A 16,490-nucleotide genomic window follows, 5' to 3' on the forward strand; every position below is an offset into this window, starting at 1 on the left:
ATCATTTCACCTACCTTTTCCTCCTTTCACAGTTTATACACATTATCAGTTATTATTATGACATCCAGTCTAAGAAAGCTGTTCCTGTTTTTACAAGAAACACTCTTTCAATATTAGCTTTGTTGTTTAGACTATTTTTTATCCGTGTAATTAGCTTAAATGTCTATTTTTTGTAATGGACTCTGCAAGAAAAGATTAATACATCACCAAAAAGATTAACACTCTACACATTTGAGGGAAATTCAAACAAGCAAACATAAATCATCTCTTCTCCTTTAAAAGACCACTGAGGCCTCAATTATTCTTCGCTTTCATCCCTGTCAGTTATCCCTGTTTAAACCTCCTGAGGCCTTTACTGCTAACTCGTTTTTGACCGTTTTCTTCTTGTTGTATCTTGTGCTAATCACCGCCTCTTTCTTCGTTGTATGCAGGTCTCTGGTACTGCTCCGATTTTCCACAGAAGGAAACGATTTTCCCTCTGTCCTTTTTGCATTTTGGATTATTATTTACAAAACACACAATAGATTGGAAACTTTTATTTTCGCAGATACATCTTTACTGTTCTGCATTTTGACAATACATTTTTCTCCAATTAATTATCTATGTATTTCACAGCTTCTTACGTTAGCATTCAATCAAATCATCTTTGTCTCATTTCTTTTTGTGCTGTACTGTTTTACTAGATTCAATATCTCAAGATCAACACAACTACCTCCACCCTTGACAGTGGAATATCCATTATTTCACTTTCAAATACCTTGTTTCCCGACAGCTCCTCGGTCCGGACAGTCAGCTCTAGACGAGGCCAATCACCAACAGAACCTATGTGCATGGTCAACAAACCACAGTCCCTTTAAACACACATCACACACACTCCGCCAGCTTTCAACAAGCCGGTGCAGAGTCTTCCATAAGTCAATCATCAAATTCACATGTCTGCACTCTACATGAACACCGTCTGGCCAATTTGCGACCAAAAACCTACAGAGCTTTCTTATAGACAGAGAAATATGTTTCCCCAACACTTATCATAACCCAAAAAGTGACACAACCCTCCAGATTCTACATCTGGAGTCTCAATGAGCGGAAAACAAACCATGAACCAGCCCCCGTCCATTTCCAGTTTCCAGCTCATTATATCAGACCTCCTACCAGTCCCGCTGTGTCACCACCACCTGCTATCCCTGACCGGCGAGAGAACTCCCCTCAGCCAGCCAGTTCCTAAAAAAAAATATAGTCAACCAAAAAACAAAGACAATTTAAAATAAACAAAAAAACTGTGAGTGCCTACATGCTACACACCCATCAAACAGAACTTAACAATCATCTAGAGGCATAAATACCCCCGCAAAACTAAGACAGCAAAATTAGAAATCCAAAAAGAAATAAAATAAGTAATGAAATAAAAAGTTTTTTTTTTTTTTTTTTTTCCTTAATTCAACTTTGACCACCCTTTGATCAAGTATTGTAATCACTACTATAAATAGTCCTTTGTTTCTAACTCCGTCTAATATTATATGTTCCATTGTTCCTGTCTAAAACCATAAATTTTGTTAGTTTAGATTAATCCATGCAATTTTCCCAGTTACTTCATCCCATCAACAGCCCCAACTTACCCTGGTTAGTCTTCCAAACCATTTTAGTAACTTGCACACCTAATCAAACCTTATCTATGTATCCTCATCTCTATCCTTATTCTAATCAGTCTCATTTCCCATCTTAATTTATCAATAACTCTATTTACTCGAGCACCCAACAGGCTTTGTTTGTGCATTTCCGCTTTGCTCTTAATTAACCTATGACCTATGCAGACACCCCCTCTGACAATGTCCCTTCTAGCAGCGCAGCCTTTCTTGCCCGTTCTCGTTCCAATCTCTGAGTCTCGTGTGCGGCTTGACCGATCTCCAGCTGTGTCTTCATCAGATCTCGATGAACTGCCTCGTGTTGTTGGAACGCTGTCACAAACGCTCTCTGTTGTCTATAGTATGCTGCCTCTTCCCCCATCTCAGCACTGGCGGTTTGACGTCCCATCGTTGGGCTCCGCCTCTCATCTTGGCTTTGGTGCTGAGGGCAGGCTGGACATGGGAAACGGGTGGGCTGTAGAAACTGTTCGTGTATTCCATACCTGCTGTCGGTCTCAGTTCCAGCCCTCCGGCCAGAGTGGACTTCGTGGGACGGCTGTAACCTCAGTCTCTTTTTCTGCCCCTTGGTTAAACCGCAGTCGCCTGCAATGGACACTCCAGCTTGAATCGGTTCTGGTTGGAGTAACACCGTTGTCACTGGTTCACTCCCCTGTATCGGAACCAAAGTCAACATATCAAGTCCTTCTGTCGTACTGGTCACATGAGAGAAGTCCCAATCAATCAGATCATTATCACTGGTAAAGTCTATCTGGGAAATGTCTGCAGAGGCCCTCGGCCTACTCCCCCCAATGGCCCGATCACTAAGGCCCTCCTCCATATCGTTGTTGTCGTTATTCTATTGTTACTGCATTTAACGCTTCAGTTTTTCCTATCAATTTTCCACTAAGGTGAACTTCCTATGTTACTGTCATTCATTCCACTTTCAACACACTCTTGTAATCACCGTTTGAAAAAACAAGTTTCTCTGTCTTCCACTACTTCTACTTACTTGAGTTAAAACACTCACACTGTCAAATTTTTACTGTGCAGACAAGGATTGATAACTGGCTTATCATTCATACTTATACCAAGGCGCATTAAAGCCGTTTTCCCTAGATGGTTATGGAAGTCGTTAGAGCTCCTGTCCGGCCGAGCACCTGTACAGAAAGAAAGCAAAAATATCCAGACTTAATACAGTGGCATTTCCCTTATTATTTCCCCTCTTCGTTATGCATTGGAAATGTCGGGCAACACTATACTAAAATATTTAGAGAGACACAGTGTGATTTGCTTGAAAAAATAACGATACAGCTTATCTTGTTTTTTGTCCGTTCCTTCAACAGGAACACTGGAGGTTTCCAATCCCCTGTGTGCTCTCTCCACCTGATTTCCTGGGAAATATAATCATTAATCCCCTTCCTATCCATTGTCTAATAATCCTTTGTAAACCTGGTCCTTCATCTGATTCTAATCTCTCTTTGCTTGATGAATCTGTTCATCCTAACCTTATTTCCTACTTTTAAATGCCCGATTAGCGTATCGACTAAATGTATTATTCGCTTTTGCTTCACATTCCTCATACAACATCAACTTCATTCACTCCTTATACACACACTTGTACCCCCCACAACACTTAATAAAAATTAATCAGTGTTGCTACTGCTACCAACCACCGATCAGGGAAAACAATAAACCTTTAGCAACTTAGATCACTAAAACCCTGACCGACACAGCTGGCCACGTTAATAAATTCACGGACACCCGCACCATGCCACCGCAATATCCTTCAGATCCTTGAATACACAAAGAACCGTCATCCTACAGCCCAAAGCGTTTTCCTCCAGTCGCGAATCCGAACGAAAACACCCCAAGCTTCTCACCAAGGAATATCACAAATCATCCTACAGTACCACCACCAGCACCTAGACAGGCCAACGCCCATCCGGCACCTACTTCACATACACAATAACAACGCAGTACAAATAAACCTACAAACCAATAACCCACAACATACGCTGCAATCTAGGGATGGCGAAATACAAGGAGAGACAGAGGGGGGGCGAAGGGAAAAGAAAAAAGGAGGGAGGGATACAGGGATACAGGGACTAAGGGGAGGAAGGGGGGGGGGGGGGGCACACAATGCAACATTAACTATTACCAAAACCGTCTACACTCAATCAGCAGAATACCCCGTATTGCCTGGTCCCGTTTACCCACAGGACTTCAAACACTATCACCATCATCTGCTGCCAACTTTAACTTAAATCAACCTTAACTTCAATCAGACTAAAAGAGCCCGCATGGAGAGACATAGAGGGAGGGGGGGAGGGCTCCAAAATAACCATGAATATCCTATTTATCCTTATGTAATCCTATTTTAGCAAGTAACATTATACTAATATAACCAACATAACCAATTTTAATACAACCAATACTCCACGCCCATGATGAACTGAAAATGGGGGACCCTGATGTAAACAAGACAAAAGTCTTTCTCCGGTCTGCATCCCCTTAACAATTGTGTGTATTGAGCTGCACCGTATTGTACCCATTCAACAATCCGTTAATACAAATTCTCAATCAATCAATCAATCAGGCAATCTATCCTAAACAAAACTCCCTTTGTGCACCTGTCATCCCACAAAGTCAAGCTGGGAGACAGGGATGGAGCGGAGGGGGGCGGGGGGGGGGGGGGGGGGGGGGGGGAGGGAGAGAGGGAGGGAGGGAGGGAGGGAGGGAGGGAGGGAGAGAGAGAGGGAGGGAGGGAGGGAGGGAGGGAGGGACAGGGAGGGAGGGAGGGAAGGAGGAAGGGGAGAGTGTGAACGAGGGAGGAAGAGACAGAGGAAAAAAGAGGGGGGGGGGGGGTTCACGCCAAATCCCATCAGCGCCATTTCACCTGGCCCATAACAAATACAGATTTATAATCAAACAAGTATTTACATCCATCATCAACAACTGAAAAACCCGAACATAAAGAATTTACAAATCCCCACAAATGGTCGCTACTCAAAACCTATAATAATCACAAACCCTGCTCTACTGCCTACTGCACCTCGTTTTACCTGTAAAGGTGAAACCATAAAAGAGGCAACAGCGCCCTCCGCTGGAACGTCTTGTCCATCACCACCGCACCACAGCACTCACCACCTCCTGTAGGAGGCGCCCACGCCTCCCCCGCAAGTGCGTCATTACGTAAACCATACCAAGACGACAACTTGACGTTCTACCTCAACCACAAAACCACAATTCCCAGAATCCTCTACACCGGAAGTCCCTGTCCACCGTCTCTCCAAGATCCCGCCCAGCAAAGAGTAGCAACACGCGAGATTCCCCGAGAGTTCAATCATGCTATATTGTTAGCACAGGTAGCTTAGCATCTTAGCTTCGTTAGCTCAGTGCTGCTAGCTCCTATTAGCTTAGCTCAGCACCCAACATCACTCCTCCTAAACGGCCCAGTCTCCTGCTGATCCGAGCGGCACAACACATCGCGACGTTTACACAACCCCAGCTATACCCCGTAACACAACTTTAATCCTATTTAGCCCCCGTTTACAGAACATATATCATTATCCTTATTCTAGCATGCTCGCCCGCTTGGCCCCGGCCGGCTCCGTATTTTAAATCTAACGCTCCCGATCCAGCCCCGTATTTCAAATTTAACGCACCCCCTCTGTGCCCCCACCAAGCAGATGCTCCTAGTGACGTCATCAGCTCAAATCTCCGTTCTCTTTGATCTTTACTACATTACTTTTAGACTTCCACACCACCGTTATGAAAATTTTTAACGCACACTTCACATCATCTAGGTTCCATCTCACATGCCATTCATTCAATTCACTCGACAACGCAACACAGCGACCATACGCTAGTCCCGTCGCGCTCAGCTAATGCTGGCAGGACAGGGGTGTGGTTTCTCCCCGCTGCAGCCTTGGCCACCTGGTTCATAATAATACAAAAAATACCTTGACATTCACTCAGAGCTCCTAACATTCATCCATTTAAACACATATACTTAGCAAAACAATGTCCCATTCATAAACAAACCATTCATTTGTACACATTTATTCCAAACGCATTTCCTTGCTTTTTTCACACAATATCCTCCTATGTCCTAATCCCCTGTACAGTATCTTCTTCCAAAGTGCTTCATATATCTACTGAGTCCGCGTTGCTATACCCCTGAGAAACCCACTCCATTCATGTATTGTAGCCCGTGAAGAGTTTCAGCATTCCTCCACGCGGCTGATGTTCTCCAGATATCGACCTTAGCCAATCTGAGCCTAAATGACGTCGGATTAGAAGTGGTAATTCGCTTATGGAACGTCTTCCAAAGTCTATTACTCCGTCGCACCGATTCTAAGTGTGGTTTCTACAGCATTCTAGCCCGAACCCTAACCTCTTCTCATCTCCCTGTTCTCTGTCTCTCTTCGCGGAACCAGGCTACCCCTGTGCTTCACCACGGTTCTCTTATTCTACTCTACACTCCGTTTTCTGTTCTCTTCGTGGAACCAGGCTACCCCTGTGCTACACCACGGTTTTCTCATTAAACTCTTTACCTTACCCTCTAATGAACCACTCCGTCACTCACAGTCCCACGTCCCGCTATCTGTGACTAATCTCCGTTCTACTGCTCCTACACCGGTCCCCTCAAATATATTATACCTAATCCCTAGCCTATCCCCTAAGCTGATATAACTAAATACAGACATCTATTTCCTCTCCTCACTTGGCCTCGTACCAACTATAGGCATCCTAACTGAACATCCCCTAACCCCTTACGTTTCCTAAGTGCAGTGCCGGTGTGTGGCTGAGACCAGAGCCAGGTTGTGAACCCTGGACCCCGGTACTCCTCCAACACCAACATAACCTGATCCATCTCATTTCTACCTAATACAATAGCAACCCCAAAATGCGAGACTGCTTCGACCATTTACCAATCTTAAACACATTAGTACTACTTACCTATTCCCACTGGCCTCGGTCGAAATGGTGACGATCCTTCAGTTTTCAGTCGTAGAGAGCTTCGATGAGGGGGAGAGAACCTCTCCGTGTCCTTGAGAAGTGGCCGCCGTTCGTTGTCAACCGGTTCTGGTCGAATGCAGCACGGGTCACGGACCAATTGAAGTGTCTTTCTTACTTCATTTATCTCTATCTAAATTCATTGATCGTATAGTTTTCTATTACCCTTTTCCTCTGCATTGGTTTAGGTATTTTCAGATGTTCGGTTTCAAGTAAGAGGAGACTGACGATATGGTCAAAATCAACGGGCGGCGGTTGTTTATTAATAAAACAGCTTAGGAATCAACAAGTACATCGTCAATCTAATTGTCTCTTTCATTCAATCTAATCGTCTCTTTCATGTGGCTGTTGTCCATGATCTGATCAGCTAGGGCCGATCAGAGCCGTTTCTCCGGTGGTGGTGTTGTTGTCTCTTTCATTCAATCTAATCGTCTCTCGGTGCTGTTCTCTGTCTCAGGTTGTCCATGGCAACAACGAGTCCTCTCTTAGTGGTTTGCTGGTCTAGTTCTCAAGGCAACCTGGTCTCCGTGAGTATCGGTGCTCAACAGAGAGCGCTCGTTTTTCGTCTCTCCTTTGGTGGTAGGCTTCTCCTGATGCGAAGCGATTTCGTCTGTCATCGGGTCTCAGTCCCTCTGTGTCACGGCTTAGCTCTCAGGATCCTTCTCCGTCTCCTCTGAGTGTCTTGCTCGGCTCTCGAGTTCTGTGTGGCTCTGCCTCTCAGGGGTCCGTCCCCTGTGTGTGTCCGGGTCTGTGTCAGCGCTTCCCCAGGTCCCTTCTGGGTGTGAGTCTCTCCAGTGTGTCTCTTCATGTTGCCATCAGCCCTTTTTATCAGAGAGAGAGAGAGAGAGAGAGAGAGAGAGAGAGAGGGGGAGAGAGAGCGAGTCCCTGCCTGCCTTATTTTTGGTCACATTCCTCCTGTGACCACATGTTTCGCTGACACAACCGTTTCTCCATATAACCTTGCCGGGCTGTTTAATCATTGATTAGTTTAATGCGTGTCATCTCTTCATGCTTCTTGTGACAACAGTTTTCATAGTCTATGGGGAGACAGACTGGCTCTTGATGCATAGATAATAAAACATGAGCTATTTCCATCTACAAACTCTTTACCATTCTGTAATTGCATTTTAGAATACTAAGATAATTCTTTATTTTCTAGCCAGTGACTCACTGTCTTGTCTTCAGTTGGGTCCACTTTTTACTGTATTTGATTGAACTATTTATCTTACTGTTTGTTTTTCCTATTCTAAAGTACGCTGTAATCTAGGTTTTAGCTCTATTTTGATCACTTAGTATTTTGTTCAGTATTAACATTAATTTACAAACAATGTCTTTGTATTTGGTTCACTTATGGTCAACTTTTCATGCCTGCCAAACCTATTTATCTAAGGTGATTTGGTATGACAGCTCACTTTTAACATAATGGTCCTTTCTTTACATATGTGTTGCAATGTTTTCTAAGGCCATCTAACTAATCTCTCTGACAAAGCCATTAGTTTTCTCTATATCCTTAAGGTCTAAAAACCGTCTAGTCTAACTATTAGAGTGGCATTCTACTGTGTAAGGGGAGATTTCCAAATAGTCTGTGTCACCTTTCTGACCTCTGGGTTAGTCAGCAGCAGCCGTGTTGTAACCTGAAGTTCCTTCCGTAGGGTAAATATGACCTTTATGATCTCAACGGTTTTTCTCAGTTTGTTTTAGTTCTCAACGATAGTTCTCCTTTCGGCCCATCTTACTATAGTCCTGAGGGGTCAGTTTTATTGTCTTAAGGTCAGCCATCTGTTTCTGGGGAGTCAACCTGCCTCAAGCCTAGGGTCTCAGAAATAACTTCACATGGTGTACCTAAATGGCCCTTCTCTCAATCAGCATTTTTGTCTTTCTAATCTTTTTCCTTGTACATTTCACTTGCATTTATTCATTTTTTCATTTAGAAATATACGACAATGCCTCTTGAGTTCTTGCATTCTTTGAGGTTTCCTTTCTTTGCTAGTTTGATGATAAGCCCCCTCTTCCAGTTCTTCGGGATCTTCTCCTGCCTCCATATTTTTTCCAACAATTGATGTACCTTCTTTGCTGAAAACTCAATGTCTGCCTTTAATAACTCGGCTGTGATGTTGTCGATTCCTGGTGCTTTCCCATTCTGAAGTCCTTTAATCACTTCCTTTACTTCACTTAGTGTTGGTGTACAGGAATCTCTTCAATCATGTTAGTGAGTTCACATTCTTCCTCATCAGTTATTGGGTTTTCTGGTGGTTCCCTATTCAGTACTTCCTTGAAGTGTTCTGTCCACCTTGCCTGCACTGCATCTTTTCCGCTGATGAGGTTGCCATTCTTGTCCAGTACTGCTGTGCTCTGTCTAGGTCTCTCGTTGCACAGTGCCTTCGTAAGACCGTACAGTACAGTATGAGTACAGAAAATACTAGACATTATCTCTTTGCCTAGCTGGATCTGGCAAGATAATTCTTTGTTGTGATTCTCCATGTTGACATGTTGACTGATTTGGGTATATGGAGAGAAAATGTATATTTTCATCAGTCTGCATCATTGGTTGTCTTGTGTAGTGTTTGGTGAATGTATTGTATATTTTCACGTTCTCGGTGTACAGTACTTCACTCTCCTTCCATTTTGGTTGAAGACAGGTGAACTCACCTGCTGCATTTTTATAGTGCTTAAACCTGATTGGTGTATCTACAATTAAGCAATGATGTGTTTGTGCATCTGATGGCTGTGTTTAACCAATTGGCTCATATGTGTGGTAATTTGACATTCTGTGTCTAATGTAATGCAAGTGTATTTAGTGTTTTGCAAATCACTGTGTGTATTGTTTTGCAAAAGGTGTGAGGCTGACATTGCTTATAGGGGTGCAAATCTGGGCCTATGTTTTGCTCCTTGAGTGTAAAGTTTTGATAATTGTGTAATACTTTTGATTTGAGTGTTTATGCAATCGAAGAAAACTGTACTAGAGATTAACTGTTTATTTCTTTTGTACATAGGCTGTGCATATGTTTGTTTGTTTGTTTGCTTATGTGTATGATTCTTAACTGTGTTTTTATTTTGTTATTGGTGTATATGTGTGTATGTATGTATATGTATATATATAATATATATATATGTATATATGTATGTATGCAGTGTTTCCCCTGAAAAAATATTCAACAGCGTTGCTGTGCTGCACTCTGCCGGAATCCATATTTGTGCGTGCGCACGTGCAGCCGGAATCCATATTAGCGCACGCTGCCGGAGAAATAACTTAAAACTACCTTAGAATTGTTCGAGATTATTATTCATGTTCATGTTCATGGAGTCATGTGCGTGTGAATTTGCTAGGATGTTTTTGATGTGTCCGCTGACACTAGAAGTGCTCTGGAGGCCCAGGTAGCATGCATATTTGTACACTGCAAAAAAAGAAATCGTATCAAGTGAAAATATCTTGTATTTGGTACAATAAGTCCAATATTGAGTAGAATTATCTTGAATTATCTTATTCCACAGATAATTTTGCTTATTTCTTTCTTGATTTTGGTCAATTTAATCTTGTTTTAAGAAAATGTTAATCTTGTTTTCTTAAAACAAGATTAAATTGACAAAATCAGAAAAAAAGCTAAATTATCTGCCAGTGGGATAAGATAATTCAAGATAATTCTACTCAATATTATAGACTTATTGTACCAAATACAAGATATGTTCACTTGATATAAAAAAAATTGCAGTGTAGTTGTAATCAAAGTAAATGTCAAGATTAATGACATATGCCTCAACACTTGTACACTATTTGTATTGAACATAGATATAGATGATTTAATAGATAATATAAATACTAACATATTAACTGTCTAACATACACAAATCATAACACTACAACAGCACTTTACACCTAAGACGTCTCAGTGGCATACTGGCATAGCCTACATTCTGCCTTAGAGCATTTCATTTTCCTGGGCTTTTGAAAGAAAAGCTCCTGGGCCCTCATTTATCAACAATGCTTAGAAAGTGTTCTATTTTCGTGAAACATGATACACAGAATAATAGTATTTAGCGTTTTATTTTAAACAATATTTAATCATATGATTATAGATATTCTTTGAGAATAAATAAATCCAATGAAGTTGTCAAGTTCACAGACAACTCCGCTGAGGAGGAGGGAGCGTGTAGACTATCTTAGGTGCGCCGGGAGCCAAGGATGTTGACTGACCCAGTCCTGCTACAGAACCAGCACATTGACAGAAATAAATGACAAGCTGACCCGACATTTAGCACTGTAATGACTGAAATGAAATCAATTTCACCAGGCCAACTCTGCGCTCTACAATGCCTATTGTGCGCTCTGTGGTTTTGGTCAGAGTCATTATGGCTTCAGTCGTGGATAACCCTGATCTGCATTTAAGTGATGTTTTAGATACCCCAGTAATAACATTACAATTGAATTAAATACAATTAGGCCTGAATGAGTCGTGTTCCTCCCAGCCACCGGCAACGACATTATCAGCCAAAATGCGCATCGCAGATTATCTGTACATTGACCGAGTGGAATCCCGTTTACATTACTGGATTTGTTTATTGATGGAGCTTTGAAAGCTACATGGGGTACAGTCTATTGCTCCGATGATGTTGGGAAACCCTGCTATAGCCTGTCCTTTATAATGTTATAGGCTATTTTATGTACAGTAGTCTATTTATGATTTGTTTCCATAGCCGGTGTTGTGCCGAATTTGGACTCCCTGCCAGAATCGGACCCCCCTCGGGAAAACACGCATGCACTCTATCATCCTACCCAGCATGTAATACGTTCTTTGTTAGAACTCAACACGTTATTATTTTGCACATAGATTGCAGAAATACGGGAACGTTTTGATTATATTTAAAAGGCTTTGACATTGTAAAACGAAATAAGTGGAATTTCGAAGTTGTAAGCAGAATACAAGTCATATCACCCACACAATATATGCTACTTGTATCCAGAGCATGTATGCTTTTCATTCACTTAAGACACATTTATTGCAAGGGTTTTGTAATACACATAAACTCAACAAATAACCTCTGTTCTCGTTGCAATGCGTTTTTAATTCTTTCTTATACAGTAGGAAGGGGGAAGAACACTATCGTGGGTATTCATATGACTTGTATTCTGCTTACAGCTTCAAAATTCCACTTATTTAGTTTAACAATGGCAAAGTAGGGCTGGGCGATATGGCCTAAATATGATATCACGATATTTTCTGACCTTTCGGCGATACACGATACACATCACGATGTTTTTCTTTTTTACCCCAAACAATAGAGATATATTATGATTTAGATATGAAATATGATGAATTGAAAATGGGGGACCCTGATGTAAACAAGACTAAAGTCTTTCTCTGGTCTGCATCCCCTTAACAATTGTATGTATTGAGCTGTACTGTACCCATTCTGCAATATGTTAATAAAGTTTTAAATCAATCAATCAATAGCATTTTAATGAAACTACTGTATATATGCATGTCTCTAAATGTTTTGATGAATTGAAAATGGAGGACCCTTATGTAAAAAAGCCGAAAGTCTTTTTCTGGTCTTCATCCTCCTGTACTGTATTGTACCCATTCTGCAACCTTTTAATAAAGTTTTCATTCATTAATTCTGACGGAAACATAATAATTTTGATTGACAGTCGAGTCTGCCAATTACGTCACACCGCTTGCCCCCGCCCTGCTGTTCTTAGCACCAATCGGCAAGCGCTATTCGTTTTTGACTTCCTGAATGTCCTGTGTGCTGAACATCAACAAAGCTACTTACATTAGCTCCCCGCGGCCGTCGAGTAGGAGACCAGTGCTCCACAGGATGACTAAATGAGGCATAATGATTTTACTACAACAAATGTTATAATAAAAGCCTTTCCATACATCTGTCTGATTGAAAACTTTATTAACAGAGCGCGGAATGGGCATATCTCAGCACGGGCTGAGATATGAACGAGTAACGTGTGGACAGATTGACGCGACACAATCCTCTTGGGCAAAACATCACGATATCCACGATACGTTGAAAAAGTGTATCGTTAATGAACTGTACCCGATATTTATATAATATCGTCATATCGCCCAGCCCTATGGCAAAGCCTTTTAAATATAATCAAAATGTTCCCGTATTTCTGCAATCTATGCGCAAAATAATAACGAGTTGAGTTACACCCCGTAGTATTCCGATAACGCTATATATAAACCATGCTGCATTCATTCGGAAAGAAAGACCTATTCCAAATGCAATTTATAGGGTTTTGACAATAATTACACTACTGTCGCTATTTTACAATGAACTATAATGAATTACGGGTCATACCGAACACGTCAGTCAAACTAATGCACGAAAGCTTATTTCCGCGTTGCAGTCTCCATATTCTACCACTGGGTGCCAGGTACGCATGGTCTGAGCTGGGTGTAGATATACGCACAAAGTCAAGCACACGTTCAAATTGATAAGTCCAACACTTTGCTTAGAAATGATTGTACGCACGGGTTACGCACATATCTGTGCGTACGCACCATTGATAAATTAGGGCCCCAGGGCTCTTTGGTAGGGGAATTCACTGGTAGGGGGCCCATTGATGCTGAGACACATACAAGCGGCCAGATGGTCTCCCTGTAGCCTTTTCCTCAGGTCAGTCTTTTACATTAAGCACCCCCCACAGCCCAAACTAAATGATAAAAATATATATATATATATATATATATATATATATATATTTTTTTTTAATATATATTTTTTTATTGTCTAATTCATAGCAGCGGCGGTCATAATTCAGCAGCGGCACAGCGCATGTAAGGAAAACACTGGTATGTATATGTGTATATATGTATATTTGTACTCCTGTTGGGGCCTCTTGGACCAGATCAATGTTTTATCTGGCTAAATAAAGGTTAAATAAGAAACTGATGATTTGGTCCTGTTAACTTTGAATTTTCTATGGGGACTGCCCAGATCCCTCTCATGGACCTGGAACTCACTTTGAGAACCTCTAATCTAGTTCTTCAGTATTCGTCTCTAATTACTCTAAAATTGCGTATTTCTGTGTAAAAAAAAAGTACACCCCCCCAGGCTGAAGCCCCCAATGTTTTCTAACCCTAAAAACGCCCCTGACGTGATGCCTTACATCTTGGTGGATATAGAGAGCATTGGCCCCCCTGGCTGATGGTTGGTTTATTGGTACATGCCCAGGTTGGCCAATATACAGTAGATAAGAAACTAGTGAAGCTAGTCACGTCAATACTCACCAGAGGAGGGATGTAGCAATTTGCTGTTTTACTCATGGTGTGTCTATGTGCCTGTGCCTGAAGCCCTAAGCCTGAGCCTAATATTTTGTTACACACACAAATGTGTGGGCCTTCGTGTGTGTGTGTGTGTGTGTGTGTGTGTGTGTGTGTGTGTGTGTGTGTGTGTGTGTGTGTGTGTGTGTGTGTGTGTGTGTGTGTGTGTGTGTGTGTGTGTGTGAGAGAGAGAGATGGACATATGTCATACAGGCCATAACCGTAACCCACTTGGTGACAGTGATCCATAGTGACAAACAACGGATCAATAGGAGCTGTGAACATGCTCCATCAGATTAGGAGCCCTAAGGATAGGCTGCTGAGAGACGATAAGACTTGGTAAACTGACTCTCTCCCTTTCATCACCTCACACTGTAGCACTGATATCACAGAAATAGATACATGATACACACGGCAGTCCTCAATGTACTGTGACGAGCCTTGTGGTGTTCAGGCTCGACATGGACCAAAACAAACAATTCCAATGTCCACACAAGCACAAAGTGATATTTATTGATCAACAGTACAGGTCTGATGGGCAATAGAGTAGTCAAATTACAGTCCAGGGTCAATACACGCTCCAGGCTCTTATACAAAAAGGGAATGTTCAATACTCAGGGTTTGTCGGCCGGTCCAGGGTCAGTTTCACAAGGGGGTATCTCAGCCAGTCCAGGGTTCAGTACCACAAACACCTTCTCGCTCTAACCTCTCCTTACAACTACCTCTCACCTCACAAACTCAGTATAGCACACTCTCAACGATCTCTGCTCCTTCCTCACCTCCACTCAACTCTTCTCTGTCTCTCTCCTAAGGCTTTATGCTACGTCTGTCTTTGTGTGTGTGGGATGTGGGTGATCACGTGGTGCACGGGTGTATTCCATCAGTCCTAATCAACTCCTCACTTAACTCTCCTCTGCCTGTGACAATAGTATCTCCCTTCCTCCACGTAACCAAGTGACGAGGGATGATATCTGCCACAGTACGTAATATATGCGGCAGTCCTTAATGTACGGCTCTTAAAGCATGGCTCATCACGCTTAGCCACGAGCTAAACTCACGTTTACACGGTACATTACATTAAGTAATGTAGTACACAGTTATATGACGCAAGGCTTGTTCCTGTAGGTGGGAGCATATATCGGACAAAAACAAAACAAAAAAAAGAAAAGAAAAGATCGAGGGCATTAAACTCATTTTAAAACAATAATATTACAAAATATTAGTTGTGTTCTTATTGTGTCGTTCCCTTAAGAGATGTTGTTATTGTATTTCATGAGTCAGCTTCTCTCCCCGCGGTGTGGACCTCATAATACAGTGTTGTGCTTATGGATCCTGGTATATTGGCTGTGGGGTCTCCAGGGTGTACTGGACACTTGTTATTGAGACTTTGGAGTCCAGAGTGTTGTTGTCATGTCTGTTTTTTATTCCTGCTATATTTCTACCCCCCCCCCCCCCCCCCCCCCCCACCTCTCTCTCTGATTGGTTATTGATGCAGGGAGCTGTTGTTTTTGGCCAATCAGATGTTTTTGGCCTGCGAAGTGGCGTTCCCGGGGTCGCATAGGAAATCTAAGACCACCAATGCTTTCCTTGTCAAAGACTGCACACAATGTGCAAAAACCACCTGCTGATCAGAGGCTGGGAAATATTTTGTATAATTCAAAAACGTTTTAATTCAACTTAAAGCTGCTTGAGAAGTGATGCAGAGCTTGCTCCATTTCTGCTGGGCAGGTAAACTCACTCTTGCTAATTTCTCAATGGCAAGACCTGAAACTAAACGGCCTCTTTCTCTCTCCCCTCCCCCTCTCTATGTATGTGTGTGTGTGTCTAGCTCCAGAGACTGAAGCGCTCCCTGTCCTTCAAGACCATGATGCGCAGTAAGAGCGTGGAGAACTTCTTCCAGAGGTCCTACAGTGAAGCCCGCCTGCCCCCAGATTTCATCACCAACCCCCCGCCCCCCTCTCCACCCCCGCAAGACCGCTCTCCTCTGGCCGGCGACCGCTCGCCGGTATCCCCGTCCCTCAGCCCCAACCCCTCCCTCTGCTCCCACTCGCCCTCCCTCAGCCCCTCCCCGTCGCTGCCCGCCAAGCCTCCTCCTCCCGCGCGTCCTCAGATAAACCACTGCTTCCAGGAGCATGTGTTCCGCAAGCCAACCAGCTGCCAGCACTGCAAGAACATGATCGTGGGTAAGGTGTCAAAATCCATTCACTAATATTGCCTCGGTCACCCGGAGGGTGGGTTTTAGGGAACGTATTCTAACTCTCTCCTGGGTGACTCGGCTTATCATCTCTGACACATGTGGGAAACTGTTCTTTTATAAGCGGAATTACCGTCAACTATGTCCCTAAGACAATTTCACACTGTATAGTGACGAGACTCGCCTCAGTCACCGTGTGGCTAATCATCAGAACAATGACGTGGATCCCTCTACGCAGCATTACTGTACTGTTCACATGATGTGCAGCACAGTGCCAGCAAGCATTAATTATTAACCGGAGGACGTTGTTATCATTCTGTGTAACAATAAAAGAGTATTATTGTGCTCCCAATTTTCTGAGGTGAAGTGATTCGA

The 16,490-nt window shown here is 42.7% G+C and overlaps 1 protein-coding gene across 1 annotated transcript in view; it reads left to right on the plus strand.

The window, feature by feature from the left end:
* LOC311240502 (SH3 and cysteine-rich domain-containing protein 2-like) overlaps window positions 1-16,490 on the plus strand; it is a gene marked incomplete at its 5' end in the record, with an annotated part of 152,523 nt that overhangs the window by 79,993 nt on the left and 56,040 nt on the right. Inside the window, one exon of the mRNA XM_084329079.1 lies at window positions 15,750-16,104. Coding sequence (XP_084185205.1) covers window positions 15,750-16,104 — 355 coding nt within the window. The remainder of the gene's footprint in view (window positions 1-15,749; window positions 16,105-16,490) is intronic.

This window comes from Notolepis coatsorum (assembly GCF_963971535.1).
Source record: "Notolepis coatsorum genome assembly, chromosome: 14".
Lineage (NCBI taxonomy): Eukaryota > Metazoa > Chordata > Actinopteri > Aulopiformes > Paralepididae > Notolepis > Notolepis coatsorum.